We start from the raw sequence: 20,571 nt of genomic DNA, 5'->3' as shown, positions 1-20,571 counted from the left end.
GCTGAGGTTTAATGATGGCTCCCTGTGTTCTGGGCACTATGCTAAATATGTGAACTGTATTATTTCATTTGAACGTCACGATAATTCATCAGGGGAGATGTATTTTTATGTTCATATTATAGATGGAAAAGCTGAAACTCACCCCAGATTACTCAGCTGGTTAAGGAGTAGAACATAAATTTGTGTTCAGATATTTTGTCTCTAGAGCTGATGCTGTAGTGCCCAGCCCATCATTGCTTCAGCTTAAAATGTCTAGGAGGGCAAAGGGCATTCCACAGAAGCCTCATGTTCTAAGGAAGATATTTATTTTTCTTAATCCAGATGTACAAAGTCCGCCTTGTTCTTTCCAGTTATTTAAATTGCAGCAGAGATCAGAATTAAATGTGAGAAAGTACTTTCAGACAGTGAGGGTTGCTAGTTTTTGGAACTGATCACAGAGAAGAAGCCTTAGGACTTTTCTGCTCTTGACCATTAGAGAGAACCAAAGTGCATCCTACAGGCCCAGGGAGCCTGCTAGAAAGTCTAGTCAAAAGTGCTGGGGTACTGGATTCCCTAGAGCTCCCTCCTAATGTCCTCAGTGGCTTAAACATTGTTTATATCTTTACTCCCTGCTCCCCCGCCCCCATCTCATTTTAAAGCAGGGGAGAGAAACAGCTCTTTTTTTGGCCTGAGGAAAGAATATTAATAAAGAGCCCAAGCAGATGCATAATATTAAAGTATTTTTCAAGCTAATGATTTGATTGATTTCCCCTAAAGGCCCAGGCTAAGAAGAAGGCAACTTACTCGGCTTCACCGTGAGCATGGTCCCGTCCCCAAAGGTTAATCTGCCTGTATTCGTGTTACACAGTGCTCTGTGCTTTTGCAATAACCTTGACTGGAGCCTCTAAGAAGACAGGTGGAGGTGGGGGAGGCAGGCAGGAAAACAAACCTACAATGACTGCCCATGGCCAAAACAATCACCCTGTAATTAGGTTAGAGTGTGGGAGGAATACTGATAACCAGCCACTTCCTGGATCCGTCCTATTTGCCAGAATTTTCCTTGAAAGAACGACTCTTAGAGAGAACTCCTCCTGGGAAATTCAGAGTGGCTGTGGCCTGTCTCTTGGGGCTGAGTCTTGTTACTCCCACAGGCCTTTTGTCTGTTTTCACCAAGCTCTTGCTTCCCCACCTCCTTACTTTCCCTGCACCTTCCCCCTCCTGGTGGTTCATGCATTTTCTCAGGGAGAAACTACATGGATATTAAAAGCCCAAGCACACTGCCTCAGGGAACATGCGCATTGATAACCTTGTTTTCTGACTGCTACCCCAAACCACACAACACAAACCAAGCAAGGAAAACACCACCTGTGTTTTGACAGCCTCTGCATGATGAAGGGTGGGCTTCTTTCAGGAGATAATTAGCTAGCAAGAGGGACTTACTCGGTGGGAGGGAGAGTTTGGTGCCTTTCCCAAGAGCGAGCTGGTTCCTCCCAGTGCCTGGCAGACACAGATTTTCCTTTCTTTGTGAAAACTCCACAGATGCTGAGGGAATCAAACTCCACACACGGAGCGCAGGGAAGAAAGTGACATTGAAGGGAAGGGTCAGGGGCAATATTGTCTTTATCCTTACTTGGAATTGCTTACAATAAGAGCATTTTATGTATTACACAGAAAAACTAAAATTTGTTACTAGTTAAAAATTAAATAGACATCCACAATGAATTTAAAAGTCACCCCTTAGCCCCAGAGAACCCTTTCTGTACTTCTCCAGGTTAAGGGGTCTCAGGTTCTCTCCAAGGCTTTGGACTGCTGGGGCCAGGGGAAGGAGCTCCCTTGGGATGTGTGGTCAGGGAAGCAAGGCTGTGAGGCACAGCACAGGGTAGGTCTGGCTTGGGCTTGCCCATAGCTCTCTGGCTGGAGTTTGGTTTACAGTAGTTTGACTGCTGCATCTTCCTGCTTAACCCTAGTAACTTAGCTCTAACAGACACGACCTCTCTCCCAAGCTTGAACAGAGGACCTCATGTATGCTATATGCACTCCTGAGCTACATCTCCATCCCCTAACAGACCTTTGATGGGGGCAGAGGATTCCCATGAGCATTGAAGGTCAGAAGCCATTGTTGATGAAGGTTAGAGTTGACTAGGCACTTTCAACCATAGAAAGCCTTCCTTTCCTAAGATAAGCTCCCCACTTCCTGGATTCCCACGGTGACCATCTTTCTATGCACCCCACACCCCCCAGTGCCTGGCCCAGTGTTTTTCTTGGGCCCTTCTTCTTGTTAATCATTTTTTCCCAGTAGAATCATCCAGAAGTCTCCCCATTTAACCATAGCTGTTATTTTCCCTTTGAGTCCTTATCTCTAACCCTTACACACGACAGTATAATAAAAACATGTCTGGCTTTGCCTGTCTACCCTGACCATAGAGTTTCCATAGAAGGAGCTGTGATCCAGGAAGGCGTTTCTGAGCTCCCTGAGAATGTCCAAGCCATTGTTAGCCTGAGAAAACTATCCCAAAGGAAATCCCTGGTCCCGGCCTTGTGATGAGCACATTGCTGGGTCTGAATAGGCCACAGACATGGAAAGGAGGAAACGACTGAGAGAGGGCTGTGGAGTGAAGGGGCTCCCGCTCTTCCTCTCTGTTGTCTCTTAGAGAAGTTGTGTCCTGCCCATCCCTGGAACAAGGGACATGATGAAGCATGGGGACAGAGTGCCAGGACACCAGCAAAGGCCAAACACAGAAAGTGGACCATTTATAAAGGATGGGCGAGAGATTGTGGGAGTCATAAAACAAAGCAAAACAAAACAGAGCCAAAAATCACATTGACTGTACAGTCAGCTGGGGACAATTGGGGGTAGGGTGGAGTGGGGTGGGGAGACTTGAAAACGGATTCTGGACAAAGATTCTTGATTTTCCTTTCACTCCTTGGAAACAATGAAAAAGATCTCTGTGTTAGCTGGAAGAGTGGGAGCCTTTTCTTCTGCGGTAGAGGCAGAGGATGTGGTGTTTGGCTGAGCTGAGGAGTGCCCTGGACCTGAGGGCTGCCCCCTTGTCTCGGAGTGTAAGAAACTTTCCCACACAACACTCAGCACACCTTCAGCTCAGTGGGAGAGAATGTCAGAATGTTAGAGAATGGAACAGCACTTACTAGGGAGAACATGAAGCTGGGTTCCTTTTCCGAAGACGATTTTGTAAGCGTTTGAGTCACACTGTGATTGGGACCATACCCAAAACTTCTAGTGACAGTTTTTGGGAAAGCTACATATCCCTCAATGTATTTCACCTTCATGGGACTTAACAGATCCCACATTGCCTCTTTGGCTGTAATATGCAGTCCCCATTACCTATTTGGCCATCACTCTCTGTCTCCTCATTATTTTGCCTGAATTTTTTGCTGCTTATTGACCACATTTGACACTGAGAGTGAATTATAAAAGCAGCAGCTCAACAAACTCCTTTAGGATCTCAAACACAGTTCTGTTATTGCTGGCAAAAGGAATCTGGCAGGCAGCCCTCTCTCCAGAGCCTCAACAAGGATGTGGACAGGAAGGGGCAGCTTGGGTCCATCTCACTTCTCACCTCTCACTCAGCACTGAGATGTAAGCTTGGGAACAAGCCCCATCAACAACCCCTGAGGACACTCTCCTTGAGTCAAGCAAACATCTGTTGTGCCCATTATAACCCTCCCTAGCTGGGGGCACTGGAGACCACTCATTTTGACTCAGAGGGATTCTTGGTTTGGGGGAAATGTACTTATGTAGCACATGGATATTCTCTTACCACTAAGAGATGCTCATTAACTCTGAAAAGACCCCTGCTTGGCACTCAAAGAACAAGTTCCATTGTCTCTCTCCTCCTCGTCCACCTGACCCCACAGATGCACCTCATCATAGTCATTGAAAGAGATCAACATGAGATAGTTAAACTGTCAGCTCGGAAACAAGATCAGTGAGCCAGAAAGCCCCTTCTCTGCCTCTCAGCAGTCCCCCAGCAAAGCACTAGAAGACAAACTAGCCCTAGTTTAAATCTCCTTGGTTGCTTATTCTAGATTCACAGGCATAACCTGTTGTGGGCTTTAATAACCTGGCCAGGTTATAACACTTGCCTCTTAGTATTTATTGTCTGACATTTGTGTGGGTCTTAGCTCCTCAAATAGCAATGTGGAGAAAACTGACACCCTAGGAGCATCCCTCGGAGTGCCAGGCTCCTGAATGCCCTTCTCCATCACCCCTCCAATGAGGCACATTTATAAGTTTTTATCCTACAAGGAGGCATTGATTATTGAACAAGAATCTGTCATGCCTGTCACTTTTTCCATGATGAATTCCCCTTCAGATATTCATAAAACCACCCTGAACAATCTGCTGCTCTCTGAATGGCTTTTTCGGCCCCACTGGATTTGAACAGCGAGGCTGCGTTTTTAGTGGAATTTGATGTGGATGATGAGTCCTGATGTGGGCATTTACCAAAGTAGGACAGTGCATGGATTTCCTGTTAGACTTTTGAAGAATAAATATATGTTAGACATGAGGGAGGAGAAGGCACATTATAAATATCATTAGCATTGAAAATGAGATAGACGCTCATTTTTAATACAAGACAAGTTCTGTGGGCGAAATCATAATAAACACACAAATCATTGCAGACTGTAGTTTCGAAGATACCGAGGTTGTAAATTTCTCATGGTTTCAGTATCTGCCTGGGAAAAGAGAGCCGGGCTAGTGTATTAAAGGCGATTTGGGCTGGCCTCGTTTCCTGTCTATTTATTATTATTGCTGTATTCTCAACATCATGAATGTTTCCTGTGCTAAAATGAGCATTCACTTTAAGAAGGACGTTTGTTTCCTTAATAAATTACATCTCTGCTACAGTCACAGGATTTACCTGTTTGGCCAAATACAAGCAGAACATGGGCACTTACTGGGCTTCACCATCAGCTGCGTCCCACCTCCAAAGAAGAATCTGTTATTGTTATTCCCACAGCGTTTCCTGCCTTTACTGAAACCCTTGGCAAGACCCAGCCAAACACACGGCATCACAGGGAGGAGGCAGTTAGACTCCGCTATGCTTTTTTGCTTTTCTTCTTTGTTTCTGGAAATTGCGTTTCACCATAGGAATAAATAGAGCAGTTCTACTACATAAAGTCCAGCCATTTCTCCTTTAAAAAGGTCAGATTTACAAGCTTTTAAGACTCCTCCGCTCTAGTGTTTCTGAGCTGAAACCTACCCAAGATGAATCAAACAATTTATTAACAGTTCTGTGTCCTGTGTGGGCTCAGCTTCAGATATGCAGGTCTGTTTTGGAAGGAAAATTAAGATGTGGTCTAAGGAAGCAAGTGCCCAGACAAGCTGACTGTGGAAACAAAAATGGTGTATTCCTATAAAACAGAGGGATGCTCAGCAGCCACAGAACCTTCTGAAGTCACCTCTAAGCTTGACCTTGGCTCCATGGTCCTGTCCCTCCTTACTGATCAACTTATTTTGGAGCCTTCTCCATGTACAATGATGCTTAAGTAATTATCTAGATATTTCCTGAAGAAATTCCACCATGGGCTGCCATGTGGTTTCAGTCAGAAAGGGTTGGGAGTAAAAATCCGTGATTGCTCACAACCTTAGGAAGAGTCAGGCCTGAAATGACTGGAAGAAGTGACCATCTTCCATCATAAAAAAGTTTGTATAAGCAAGGACAATGGTGCCAAGAGCTCGATTATCTCCAACTGTACTTGGGCTGGGCTTTGATGTGCATGACATCATTTTATTGAAGGGAGAAGGTGAGCAGTCCAGGCAGGGACAGCAGCAGGATGCTGGCTTTCTGTAAGGTTAAAAGTAGGGATTCCCTGACGGCATTTAAAGTCTGGAGGGACGGCAGTGACTTTACCCCAGCCCCAGGTAACTGTGATGTTGATTCATCAGGTTTGAGGAAGGTTCAGAATGGATTTTATTGTCCCCTTTTTAGTCAGGGAGAAACAGGTGTCCTGAGTAAAGAGAAAGGACTCCTCCCAGGCAAAGAGGGAAGGGAACAAATGCAGACAGCATTAGCTGGGTCACAGTTCAAAGATGGAGTTAACCTACTCCTCCCCTCCCAGACATCTCATAAAGATCACTCTGGAGTCTCTACGGGAAGAAGAAAAAAGGTATAGCTTAAGGAAGCTGATACAGAATGATAAATAAACAATCCACAGAGAGGTTGCTCTGCACAAGCTGATCACGACTATCAGTGGCTAGAAAGCCAAACCCAGAAACGGAGGCTCTGCAGCGTGTGGAGGAGAGGACTTTCCCACAATAGACTTCACAACCTCCCTAAGGTTTATTTGAAAATGAGCACAATTTCCTCCTCCCTGGCTGAGGTTGCCCTTCAGTAGAGTGTGTGAGTGTGTGTGTGTGTGTGTGGGGGGGGGGTCAGAGTCCAGCATTTTGTGAGAGACAAAGGAGGGCACAGCAGGCAACAAAGCCAGCCTTGGCCCTCCTCAGCAAAACTTCCCATTTTTTCCTATTTGCCATGGCCAGGTCTAGCACACAAACGCCATTACTCACGTACTTGGCTTGACAGAAAGGAGAGTGCCGGTCCCAAAGATGAGCTTGTTGCCACTGCCCCCATAATTCACACAGCCCTGCAGAGCCTTACAATAACTCCGTTAGAAAAGCATTGTGTCCTTTCATGTCAAGACTATCTTAGCACCTTCGTGGCAGAAGTCAAGAACCAGAAACCCTCTAGCCTCCAGATTCTTCTAACACTGACTTTTAGTTGATGTCTTTGTGGGGTTTGAGCTACAGCCCCAAACCCCGAGAAATCAACAAGTGGCCAGGAGCTTTGTAGGCATTTGCTCTCCACAGAGGACGGTGGCCCAAGGTGAGCGTGTCAGGAAAGCTGCAGCCACACTCCGGTTTGCCTACTGGTCTTTGACCTTCCTCTCTTCTTTGAATTTATTTCCTTACCGGGATGGACTGGCTTGTCTTTGGGAAAGAATTCTAAACATACCAGAGGGAATTAGGCACCCTCTAACCACTCGGCTCTGCTATTTTAGAAGGCCAGTCAAGCATTATTCATTCTGGAAGCAAGCAGACTAAACAAGGGAGTCGGTGGCTGACATTGCCTCTCCCTGGGAGTGAAGACCCCATCGGGCTGAGTGCATTGTCTCCAGCAGGCTAGATTGTTCTTAACAATAGCATTTGCATGCTACACGTCATGTATTATTCAGCTAGTGCCTCCTTTCTTACTGTCATATACCTGAGACTTACCTGCCTTTATAATTAGCTTGGTCCCAGAGCCCCAGATCAACCGATAGTTGCTACCCGCACAGACACAAAAACCTTAACAAAAACACCCACTGTCCTTCTGGGGAGCCTAATAGAGATAAAGCCCAGATAAAAACTCCAGAGCGAAGCACATAAAACAATGTTGGAATATTGACTATTGAAGATTATGTGTTCGTTTAATTACATCTGATTCCCTTGCCCATTATAGATTCCAGACACAGATGACAGAATCAAATGACTAACCATCCAAAGTCAGTCTTGGTCTCTCTGCATACAAGGAAGTGGAATTCACAACTGTTTTTAAATTAGAGAAGTTGAACTCACTTTATCTTCCCTGATACTCTAAATAAAACTGTAAATGAGAAATACATCATTTTCTTGGCATCCTAAGGCAGCCAGCCCTCTAGTGTCTCATTTCCAGAAGAATTGTGTTCTCATGCAGATGAAATGGATTTGTTTACAGAAGGTTGTGTCTGGCAGAAATGACATCCCACGCTTCTGTGGACACAGCAGTCAGAAGTATAGAGGTGCCCACAGAACCCAGTGCTAGGCAGGGTGCCCTGAACACACCAGGTAAGGCTGGGGATTTATAGAAAACACCTTCAAACTGCTCCATGGCTTCAGAACTTACTTGGTGAAACTTGTAGTCTGGTCCCCGTTCCAAAGATGAGTTTGTTGGTATTGGAAGACACAGTGATACCAAGGTCTACAAAAACCCCTGGCCCCACTGCTCTTTCTGTTTGTGGTAGCAAATGATTATGAGGAGCAGAAATTTGGGGTACAGTAAAGCTCCAAATGCCGTTTCATTTCCTGAAAATGTCCATGGCTCCTGCTTATTGTGTTTCTAATCAACAAGCTAACAGTGGGAGAGGATTCACCCGTGAAAGCGGCAGGCACATCTCAAGCTCTACGCCCAGTTCTGAGGTTTTGGCTGGACTTAAATTATTTAACTCTTCTGCTCATCAGCTTTTCTGCCTCTGGAACATGTTTGATGACACGTGGTCCCTTTGATTTTATTAGAGAAAGAGTGAAGATAAGAAGGGCCGTGGGTGCAGTGGGTCACAGCACTACCGTGGGTTAACACATTCTGAAGAATGTAGGGAAGACACGCGTGTTCAAGTCAGGGTACTATTAACCTGAATAACAGGGAATACATTGGCTGAAATGTGTTGTCAAAGCTACTAACACAAAAACTTTCTTAGTGAGAAATAAAGGAGACAATGTCTGTCTGTCTCGTGTATCTTTCACAATACATTTGGTAGACACAACCACTTCATTAACCAGAAAAGATAGGCTTGGAAAAAGGCCATAAAATTGGGAGTCTAAGGATGGGACAGAAGACACAACTGTCCTCACAGCAGTGATGAGGATAGACTAAGTACCCACACTGGCTAGTCCCCTTGGCTGTTGGTAGTGTTAAAAGGAATTAGGCTAAGTTATTTTTAAAAGTAAACTTGACATTTTGAGTAGTTAAACTTGACCCTTTTAAGAGTTAAACTGGCTGTGTCTGCAGACCCAGAAATCATATCCTACCAGGGAATTGCTGTAAACTCATGGAACAGGAGAAGACACACTTACGTGGTTCAACAATCACTTTTGTTCCTGGTCCATACTGCAGCGCACTCCCAATGCCAGTCTGCCCACAGTGGCTGAGTCTACTACAAAAACCTCTTCAGAGCCACACAGAGTCCAAGGTGGCAGCTAAAACTTCTTAGGCCTGAGAAGACTTGGGCATATGTATTACGAAAGAAGTGCTATTCCTTATTCCTGAGGCTTTCCTCCTCCTGACCCTGCCCAGTCTTCTAATAGGCACCTAGGAACCACAGCACTGCCTGCACAACCATAGGGGCTCTGCTGAAGGCCACCTGGGACTCTCCCAGGTCCCCCAGACATCTGAGGATCATTCAGGGGGTCAAGAAACTGCTCAGAAATACAGCAGGCTTGCCAAAGAGCCAGGCAGTGGTATGTGCTTGGGTTGTGGCTGGGCATGGTAGACAAAGTCAAAGGAGAATGAAAACATAGGTGTAAGAGATGAAGGGACCAGGGCTAGACTCAGAGATGGCGGGAAGAAGACATTAGACACACTAAGTGCTAAGAGCTAGATAGTAGGCACACTAAGAGCTGATGCCTGCCTCGCCGTTCTTTGCTTTGTGAATACACATGATTTCTAGGAGGACAGCTCCTGGCTGTCAGTGGCCCTCACCTATTTAGATTCTTTCCGGTCAAGTTCTCAGTGCAGCTGAGAAACCCACCACACACGCACCGACCACCTCCCATCTTCCTCCTGTGTTACCAAACCATCCGACCAAGTGTTCTACATGAGTGGCTTGGAACTGCAGCCACAAAAAGACTCTCAGAATCCGTCTCTCTTTCCTAATTAGGCTGTCAATCTGTTTAGCTAATAAGTCGTATAAAGTGCCTTAATCTCTTCCGTGGAAAGAGTCATATAAATGCAAACTAGCAGCAGCAGCCAGTCACATGGCCGGCTGCACGGCTTGTCTTGGTGTGAGGAGATGCTGTTTGGAAGGAAGCCTTTCTGTGAGGGGAGGCCGGGCAGGAAAGCGCAGCAGCGTTTGTTTTGATTAGGCCAAGTCTACTCGGCACAAAGTGAAACAGATTCGGCAATTACTTAGGTAATGTGACAGTCAATTCAAGCAATGTGAGCCCAGAGAAGTTTGCTTAGAGGGGAGCCTAACTATTTGGATCAGCTACTGGCATTAATCAAATTAACCGGACATTGGTGGCGTACGGACACGCACTGATAAATGCACCCTGATTGGGCTTTAAAAGGCTTCTGTTTTATAAACCTAGCATTAAAACTGGCTGGATGTTTGGACCTGTTCTCTGCTTTGGCACTGTCCTTGACCTTCCCCACTTATTCCTAGAATACCCGCCTTACATTAGGACTGCAAAGGTAAGAGTGACCTCTCCCCGGAGAGTCTTAGCAGGTGAGTGCTGGAGTCTCATCTAGAAGCTCGTTAGTCGTCCGGGCTGAGAGAGCCCATTGCAGATGAAGGGCATTTTCTCAAGTGGTAAAGGACTTATGAGGAATAATGATTAGTCCTGATCTAGTCCCAAAGACAAGGCTGCTTGTCCAGATGTTGGCACGGTGTTTCTGCCCTGTTTAAAGCACCTTCTCCTTCCGCTAGATGTGCTCCATCACCAAGGTCACGCTGGGCACACTTGGACCCAAACTTAGTCAAAACCACTTCTTTAAAAACATGCTGTATTATGTTTCCTTTAACAAAAAAACCCAACAACAAACAGCCCCCTGTTTTTCGATGGAAAGCTGCCCAATTTTTTCACACTATTTCTCCTTGTAGGACAGACAGTGCTTGAAGAATCTTGGAGGTTACTACTGTGGTTTTTACTTTAGAATACTACATGATAAAAAACAAAGCAAAACAACCCTTTCTTTTCTGTGAGTCAGTCAAACTTACATTCCCTCTACCATAGCTAGAAATTTCAGAGCCAACTCACTGCAAATCTTTCCTGCCTTGGCCACAAGCTGAAACCAAACAGGCAGCGAAGATCTTGCCAGTTACTTTACATGACTTCTACTTCATAAAAGGAAAATAAGACCTGAAACCAAGAGTTTTTAGTTAGAAGTAGAAAGGCAAGGAAGACTAATAACACTGAGCTGAAGCGATAGCTGTGGCCCACAGGGGACCATCCAGACCCACCTGGCTGCACTTGTAAAGTTGTCCCTAGCCCAAAGACGAGTTTCCAATTGTTGCCAGTTCCACCCCAATGCTACGCTTTACAAAAACTGTCAGGGTGGCTCGTTCTTATCTTTCCTTCCTTTCTCCAGCAGTCTAAGCTAGCCGCAGGGAGAAGATACTAACCAGGGCACTCAGTGTAGGCTCAACATTGTAAAAACATCTCGAAGCTGTTAGCTGTTAATGTCATGACATCTTGGAAAGCTGGTTACCACCCTGCCTCCACTGTACAATGGGAGAAAGTGAGGTATAAAGAGAATGACAACCTGGTTAGACACAGCAAAAGGGGAAGTGGGTCCCATGGTGCTCCTGACCATCCCTAGAGAGAATAGCTTCTCAGGAAAGCCAGAGTTACAGCAAAATCAGCTTCTTTTATGGTATGTCTAGCAAGGTCACAATAAGGCTCCAATCCACAAAAAATACAGGCTGTAAGGTCTATGGGGAACCTTTGATGGGGAAGTGTTCCCTGCGTGGTCCCTGACTTGGAGATGACCCCAAGTCATGAGAATTTCCAGAAGCACTTGGCTGGTGAGAAACGGTATTGACCAATAGCCCATGTGGAGGGTGGAACAAGATGTACAGTCTAACTTTCTCCAACATTCAGCGCTCTCTAGCAGCCCTTCTGAGATGAGACAGCCCAGTTTCCCTGTAAAAAGAGCCGCACACTCCACTTGCCTTCCTACCAGAGCCTTCTTGATTCCTTGATCTAGTTATTTTGATTAAGCAATCAGCAAGAACCCAGCTTCATTGGGCAGGAGAGAAATATTAACTATAAGTGGATATTTTAACACTAGGAGTGGAAAAGAAGGAGATTCTGGGAATTTTCAAATGGTACAGACAGTGAACATGAAGACTTACTTGGATTTGTTGTCAGACTTGTTCCCAAACCCCAAATCAGCTTACGGTTGCTACCAACATTACACAGTTATAGAGAGCTTTACAGAAATGGAGCAGCCAATATGGACCAAAAAATCCTTTCAATCTCCAAAACTGGAGGACATGCTCCTTCAGCTGGGACCCTGGCCAAGGATGCCGTCAGGAAGACAGTTTATTATTGTGGCTAGTTCAGGGGACAGGCAGGGTGGAAGGGCTCAGCTGAGATTAAACACCTTCTTTCCACTTCTGGGCCCAGATGCTCTCTGACCAGCACAGCAGGGAGCGGTGCAGTCTTGACCATGCTGCTTCAGGATTCCCTGACTCCAGCGCTCACCTCCCTGTGTTGAATAGTCTTTAGGTTCCCAATTGTGAAGTCAAAAAGGACAAGGAATCAAAATTCTCCAGTGCACTTGTTCCTATGCCACACAACTACACATGTACATAAGCTACAGTCATACCACACAATCTCTGGATTAACAGAAAAATAAAGTTGAGTAGAGAAAGCAGAAAACTGGGCTTAGTGCTATGGCTTCTCTTTGAAATTAGAGCACTGGTTATTAATACAGTAGAGATACTCACGGGGTTTGACCATTAACCTTGTTCCCCCTCCAAATGTGAGCTTGTCGCCTGCATTATTATTCACACAGTGATCCTCAGCTCAGCAAAAACCTCCTAGAAGCTGAGCTAAGTTTCCCCTAAAGACCTGCTGGAAGGAGTGACGCTGTGAACATAGAGAATATTAAGTAATTGTCACAGTAACAAGCTGGCACAGAGTCCTCACACCAGCTTGGATTTCAGGTCTGTTTCCACACTGGACAAGTGAAGGGTGTTCTTCCTAAACATTCTAAAGAAGGCATTCCCATGCACAAGCCCAGAACACCGACTGTCAAAGTCCCAGCACATCTTCAGTATTTTAGATAATAATTCTCCAGGGTTCTGGACAAAATATGGACAGTTTATGCTCATGGTACCTAAGACTGTCACCACAGTGAGAGGGGCTGAAGGAAGCTGTCACTGACTCTCTAACAAGAGAGGTCAGAGTGTTGATCCACATTCCAAGGGTAGGGCCAGGTACTTCAGACCATGGTCTACAGCCAGCTCTTGGCACATCTAGGAGGCTGGCTTGTTTCCTCAGCACCCAGAAGGAGAGACAGTCACACACTTCTCTGCCTTGGAGTTTGCCCCTGATCACAGATATTCTTGGTCCTCTGCTTAGACGGTCACCAGAAAAAGGACTTTAGGACTTTCCACCTCTTATGATCCTTGTCCTAGGGGAAACCTCTCCATCCTCATCATCCCTTCCCAGGAGCTAGTGCAGCTCAGGAACTAGTCTGAAATCATTCCTGTATGACTAAGTAATTTCTTCCATTCTTTCTAAGTCCTCTGCCATGGAGAAAGGAAGAGGAAGTACTCTTCCGTTTTAACAGTCTGAAGGAGAGTCAGAGTCAAAAGCTCCAGGTACACTACTCATGCCAAGTGTCAGCGTGGCCTCCTCCGCCTTCCTCGTTGTGTGCCGATCAGAGGATTCGGTGCTTAGCAGCTATTAATCAGGAAGGGATCTCTCTCTCTCTCTCTCTCTCTGTAGACTGTCTCTCTCTGTCTCTCTGTCTCTCTCTCCCTCCCTCTCTTTCTTTCTCTCTGTATAAGAGACATAGAAACATATAGACAATGCAGCAACTCATAAATTTCTGACTTGAATTTACCAAGGCCCATCAGCCCACGAACCCTCTTTTTTCCTCACACTCACGCAGACGCTGGCTTTTCTCTCCCTCCCACTTGTCCACTGGATCCCTTACTCCGACCTTATTATTTAAGAGAAGTTTACAATTTTTCACATCTCCTTGTGAAATTAGGTCTGGTTACAACTGTGCTGAAATTTCAGGCGATGTGATAGAAAGCTCAAGAGCTTACAAACCTGTACAAGTCTGAGTGGGTATTAGTGAGGAAGTTTGCTGTGTGGACACAGGGCAGAGGTTTGGGTGCATGCAACTGTTCAGCGGAAACAGTTTGCCTGGGGCAGAGAGGTTAGTAAGGGGAATATCTGGAAATCACGTTAAAGTTCAGGAAGTGCCCAGGTTCCAGAGGGAGTGACGGGCTAAGCAGTGGATATGATAAAAACCCTGAGATAAAACTGTGAGTGCCCAGACAGAGCAGTAGGTTAGACAGGGAGAGAGACACAAAGAGGTACAGGAAAGGCAAGTGGAAAAGTGTGGACTGAGAATATCGTTATAGAAGAAGAGAATGAAGAACATAGGATTGCTATTTTAGAAGTCTCTTGAGGCCTCAGACATACCTTTCTGTTTGTTACATTTTACAACAAAGTCTTAGTAGTGCAGTCCTGGCTGACCTTAAACCTGTGACCCTCCTGCATCCACCTCCCAAGGGCTAGGATTACAGATCTCCACTACCAAGCCTGGCTTCATTAGCATCCTTCTGAATATTAAGTTCTTCACAGTGGTTCCTCAGAGCTCTTTTAACCCTTTCTGTTCAGAGTTGAGGGACCCAGAGCCTCTCAGATAGCATTAATTTTAGCCTCTGTCGTCATTTGTAATGAGTATTTATTCTGCTTACTCTGTCCCTTACATGTGAGCATCAACAATTTTGAAATCAAGTCTGTCTTGTTTGTACTACTTACTTGCTAGAACCTTCAATCTGGTACCCGCTCCAAAGACGTAGTTGAGGTTTCCTGTATTAGCCACAGTGTTCTGTGTCTCTACATAAACCAAGGTAAGGCTGCCATTGTGAAAAATTAATATCCAGCACTAGAACATGATAGGTACCTCTTCACTGAGAGGACTTAATGTCATGTTTTCACAAAAAGAGTTTAGTTGGCATTGTATCTCCGTCTAAGTAGAAAATCCTTGCTCTTTCTGTTGGGTTTGAGTTCACAAAACCTCCCTCAATTTCACGCTACTACCCTGTGTGCTCATCAAACAAGAGAAGAGGCTGACTTAGCAAATGTCCTAGCACTCAAACCCTTAGCAGTTTCTTGAACTGCAAAATATTCTCTTTAGAATTCTCTGAGAGTCAGTTTATGAACCATAAAACAAACCAGTGACATTATTTCACAGATAAATTTCATTTTAGACTCCAAACAGTATTGACAATTAGCTGGAGTCCCTTCTCGATTGATGTCTTTTTCTGAAACTTTTTGATTATTAGCAATAGTGAAATCTACTTTCCAAGGATGAAGCCATCATGGTTGCTATGGGAAGAAGAGGCTGTGTCCTCTGGGGGCCGTTTCAGAAGAGGAAACGGCCAGTGGTCATGCATGGGAAAGTGCAGACCACTTTAAGCTGGGTGCCTTGGCCACTCACCCACCAGAGTGTACAAGCGCTGTTATCAACAGAGTCCTATCCCTGGATTGTTTCACGCACTGAAGGGAATTGATGAAATATTGCAACAACACAATGAAGTGGCAGCCACTTCTGTAAAATGTGTGTCTGCATGGAAAATACTTATATCTGTAATTCTAACAGAAAAAGACAAAACAAAACCAAAAACAACCCAAGTAATTAACGGAAACCCTACCGACCCTGGAAGGGTGGGTAGCCTGTAAATCTTCCATATTGCTTCCATTTGCCCATCTCTACAATGCTCTCCCCGTCAGCTTACAACTCACAGTCTACTGCTTCATCACAGATAACCCTGTGGACATGGGAAGATGTCTACGCCACTGGGGTCCTCAGTCTCTCTCATAGGACCGACTTAGCCAATGACGTACAGAGGTAAAATTGTCCTAGGATGAAGAGGAGCGCTGTCCAAAGACAAACAAGTCCACTGATGTGACAAAGCTAGGGTCGTCCTCTGTCTAGAGAGAGTTCCATGGTTTGGCCACTTGCTCAGAATGAGAAATCCAGGAACTGCGGCTGCCGTCTGTGCCCCCACCCGTGCTCAGCCCACTTGCGTTACTTCTCAGTTCTGCTCAGAGGACAATGACATAAGCCTGACTGGGCCCTCACCGCTTATCTGTTGAGGACACGCTTCCTTGGCTACGCACTGCTGCTCAGCAGACCCTTTCCATTCGTGTGTTTCCATCTCTATCACAGAGCTTTGCTTCTTATCTCTGCCTTTTCCCCAAAGCTGTAATGTGCTTTGTGGACCTAGGAGAGAAACACTGATTGCAGTGTTAGTATAATTCATCAAACTGCCCGTAGACCCGATAACCAAGTCCAGCCTCCAGGGAGACATGCATTCATATCTGGCTCACACATCCGACATAGTTAACAACTGCATGCTAAACGAAGCAATTAAATTTAGCTGTGTTTCAACAGGCCCCAGCAGATTTCTTTCCAGAAAGGATAATTAGTTAGCCACAGGAACTTAACAGGTGTGACCAGCAAGGAGGTGCCTTTGCCAACATGGAGCTAGTGTTTGAGACCCACAGCACATCCTCCTGAAATGACTCCCTCATCAAGTCTCCTCCCGTGGCCCTTATAGAAGCTAATATCTAAAAGCCCCTCACCCAGAGTCATAGATCAGGGCTCACTGAGGAACCTCTCCCACAATACCATCGCTGAAACTACCACTGTGTCCCATGCTCAAATGGGCCCTTACTCCTGAGGAAGTACCATCCTGGGAACGGGGGCCTTCTAAAGTTAGGAAGCTCAGAGTTTGCTTCCATCCAGCACAGGAAAGTACCAGTCTAGACTGAAACCCGCCAGGGGTGTTCTAATGAATTTGTGGGTGAAGTAAGGTGGGAGAACACCCCATCCCCTCTAAAGTGCAGTTCAGTTACACACTGGTGCCGTCTTTGGAGTCTTTAACACTTACTTGACTCAACCGAGAGTTTAGTGCCTTTCCCGAAAGTTAGCTTTCCTAGGCCTGTTCCAGAGTTCACAGTCATTTAGGGCCTTACAATAACCAGCAGGCAGGAAGGATGGGAAGAGACCTCATCTTCCCCTCTAGTGGAAGTCTCACTCCTTGCGGCCTTAGTTCCCAGGTTCTTGGCAAGCTTAGAGCATCCTCTAAAAATGAGTAACAGCCGGCTGTGAAGCTACCGCTGAGCTGGATCATAAACCACGAGCTTTCTGCCACAACAGTGAATTCTGAAGGCCACTCTTGCTTAAGACTTACAAAGACAACAAAAAGGTCAGGTAGAGGTGTAAACTTAGGGGTCAGAGAGTGACAGTTTTTGGGCAGGTAGCACCATGCCTTCTCCAAAGGCAAAGTTTTTTTTTTTCCTTTTTTTTTTTTTTTTTTTTTTTTTAACAAATAATAATGGTAGAAAAAGCCAACCAACTAACCAACAGACAGAAATGCACTTCTCGAGTGAGGCAAATACAACAACCTTTACACGAAGGAAGCCAGATGCAGTCGCACGGCCCTCTGAAGGTGTGTCTGTGTGTGTGTCTTTGTATTGAGGAAGACTGGGTTTTTGAATTGTTAGGTTTTAATTTTATCTTCTATGAACTTACATAAATCGCCCTCAGCATTCCTGGATAGCCTGAGCTCATGAAAACAGAAAACAGTGCCATGAATTACTTTTTGACCAAATCTTTGGGATGGCCAGAACCCATTAGCTAACAGAGGTCCACAAGAACAAGAGCATTAGGAAGTTAGAAAGACCGCTCTTGGAGCTGGTGCTGTGTACCCGCTGAAACTGTACGGAACAGTAAAGCCACCCACTCGTTCTGGCCTTGGATGGGCTCAGTCCTCTCCTTACTTGGTTTTACTGTGAGTCTGGTTCCAGCTCCGAATCGCGGGGCATTGTTGTTATAGCCACAGTGATACACACTCTAACAAAAACACCTGGGAGACTCCTGTAGTTATCTCCGAGGTAGGGGCGGGGACAGAGGAGCTGGCAAGCCATACTCTGCAGGGCTTTTCTGCAGGAATACCAGAGCTATCTGTCACACGTCCACACTGCGAGTGCCTGTATTTGTCAGGGCATTCAGCACACCTAACTGGAACTCAAATTGGTACTCAGAGACAGCTAATCAGCCTTCAAACAGGTCCCTGAACACTACCAAGCCAACAGAGCCCAAGAAATCATGCCCAGGTACACAGACTACCTTCTGTGGCTTGTGGCTTGTTCCAAAACTTCTATATTCATCTTTTTCATAGGTAAGAATGCTGAACCTCTTCTTCATCATTTTGTGCTAATTATCAGTGATTTCACAACTCGTAAATAATGAGACAGCAGTACATTGGAGGAAAAGATCCATCATTTGCTTCTGTTCTCAGAGGGTCAAGGTTTTGCTTTGACTCCACCAAGAGCCCAGTAAGGTGGTCCTCCCAGAAGGCACGTGCACAGGGAAGCAAGGTCCCCCAGGGTCTCTGTAGAGTGCCCGTTAACAGATCACAGTAGCCTATTTCCCGCGTTATACTCATCACCCTTGGGAAGTTGTCAGAGTGACTTGCTGCTCTCTGAGAGCTCTTTCACCCCGTTGCTAAGTGACAAGGTCCCAGCGATAAATTAATTTTCAGCCCTGCTGTTCCCAGGAAAACATGCAGTATGAGGAATTCTGAAGAAGCCTGGAGCGGAGGAGGTTGCTCTCACGGTTGGAAGGAGAAGATGCAGCGATAGAAATCAAGATAGCATGAATAATAATTGAAGGCTGGTGTCCTCCAGGAGGTCTCCTCCCACTAGAAGGCAGGGAGGACTATACACAGCCAGGACATCTATATAACACTCCTTTTCTTAAAGGAGTATCTAGGTAAGTTCCTAGTACCTACCAAGGTTGACCTGAAGTCTTGTTCCAGTCCCAAAAGTGAGTTTCCCACCACCGGCGGTATTTACACCGTGAGACACTCCATAACAGAAACCCTATGCTGGTCTTTCTAGTTGGTCTCCACTGCCTGCCTCAGAGTTCTCCCCATGGTGTCTTTGCAGACAGGAAAGCTTCCCTGAACGCTAAAGTATCAGCTTCTGTGAGGGTAGAGGAGCAGGAGGGGCAGAGGGCAGAGGGGCAGAGGGGCAGAGGGCAGAGGGCAGAGGGCAGAGGGCTCTGGTCAGATAATTGCTGGATGGGCATATCCTGCCTGTTGCCCTTTCGGCCCCAGTTGGTCATAGGCACTGGCCAGTTCATTAACACCAGTCAAGTTCAACTCTGAACACACTGGGCACCGAGCTCTTTGCCCTCTCTCTCCTGGTTTATGGTAATGCATCTGTCTTGTCATTCTCAATGAGCGATGCAGCTGAGAAACCAAATGATCAATAACTGCTTGACTTCAGGTCCCTAAAGCTGAGACAAAGCCACGAAGACAGAATAGGAGACACGAAGAGACTCTATTAGCACAGCATTGCAAAGCTTCCTGTGAAAACAGTTTTCATTTGCAGAGACGCTGCCGGCTAAGTGCCCCGTGTATCTTTATGCCTTAGCCTTAAGCTCATCGCTTTTGTCTGTGGGAGTCTAGAATGTACCACAGTGGACACAGAGTCATAATCAGAGACAAGGGGCAAATCTCAGGAGTCCTCCAAAACATGGCCCGCATGGCTTCCTTCAGCCACATGGCTCTAAGCCTTCTGTACACTGAGAACAGTATTGGCGGTGGCCGTTGTGCCAGCTGCCTGAAACAGGATTTGGAAGTGTCCCCACAGACCCCTCCTTTAGATTCCTACCTCCCAGGTAGAAGCACTTACGGGGCTGGATAATCAGCTGTGTTCCTTTCCCGAAGGTGAGTCGGTTTGCACCTCCTGTAGTCACACCTTGAGGCAAGCCTTGACATAAACCTCTGTCTCAGAAATGCACATCCTGAGCCCCCAGATCCCCTGCAGAGGCAGCACCAGCTTGTTACCCCGGTTTAAGCTACTGGCCATTTCTTCCCCTGCCTTGTTGCCAGCATGAAATCTTTACCATTTGTCACCAAGGCAGAGGACTGAGTAATACAGGCCCTGTATAGTTACTGATTTTGACACTGTCCAGTCTTCCAGACTGTTTGGAAGTTCCTGCCTACCTGGAAGGGTTAGGTAGAAAGGAAGAACTTAGCCGAAAGTATTTAAAAGACTATAAAAAAACAAAACCAAAAATCACTGATGGTTCGTATGTCTGAATCTAAAGGAGGACAAATCAAATGTCAGTCTGTAGCGAACAACAGGAGAAGGCACAGAAAAGACCCCACTGTGTGCTGACACTATGGGCCTGACGTCTGCACTGCTGTTTTCCTCGCTGCCGTCAATAGCAGTGCAGAAACAGCTCTGGCAGCATCACCAACCTCCTCTTAGTAGCCGTCTGCCTGGGCTTTCCCACCATGCTGGTGCAGGATGCCCTGGCAGCCACCGGTGCCGCTTTGCTCAGACCCAAGTCACAGGCCAAGGAGAAATCTCTAAGCTCAACGCCACAGCCCACACTTGCCATTTTGCAAATCTAGACACCAAACAGCAGACAGCAGGTCTGCAGACATGGCAATTTTTTTTTTCCAAGTTTAAACTCAGTTTTCAAGCTGGGGGACGCACCAGTGAGTTTGGTGCACAAAGCTCTCCAGGGCGATGGCTGGAAATCCTCACACGAACCACACCAGAGGCATGCGTGTACTGCACCTGGAGCTTTGTTTGTTTCTTAGAACCAAATACGTCTCTGCTAGTCTTTTCAGCACACAGAGAAGATCGGTCTGTACGGTATTCAGGGATCCTGGTAGAACGGAATGCGTTTGTACTTACGAGGTCTGACTCTCAAAATGGTTCCCAAGCCAAAGATCAGCTTGTTTCCATAGCTCACACAGCCTCAAAGTCCTGTACAAAAACTGCACCTGAGCCTGAGTGTGGCGACTGTGGGGGGATGGGGTGGGGTGAGGGGCGGG

General features: G+C 46.1%; 1 protein-coding gene across 1 annotated transcript in view; it reads right to left on the bottom strand.

Moving 5' to 3' along the window:
- Nucleotides 1-20,571, bottom strand: part of LOC126509694 (M1-specific T cell receptor alpha chain-like) — a 499,818-nt gene that overhangs the window by 31,381 nt on the left and 447,866 nt on the right. The window contains exon 4 of the mRNA XM_050155766.1: nucleotides 6,516-6,565. Within this exon, the coding sequence (XP_050011723.1) occupies nucleotides 6,516-6,565 (50 nt within the window). The remainder of the gene's footprint in view (nucleotides 1-6,515; nucleotides 6,566-20,571) is intronic.

The sequence above is a fragment of the Alexandromys fortis genome, unplaced genomic scaffold (genome assembly GCF_014885135.2).
Source record: "Alexandromys fortis isolate MF-2015 unplaced genomic scaffold, M_Fortis_MF-2015_v1.1 scaffold_87, whole genome shotgun sequence".
Taxonomy (NCBI): domain Eukaryota; kingdom Metazoa; phylum Chordata; class Mammalia; order Rodentia; family Cricetidae; genus Alexandromys; species Alexandromys fortis.
Note: the sequence above shows the minus strand (reverse complement) of the source record. Positions and strands in the feature narration are given on the sequence as shown.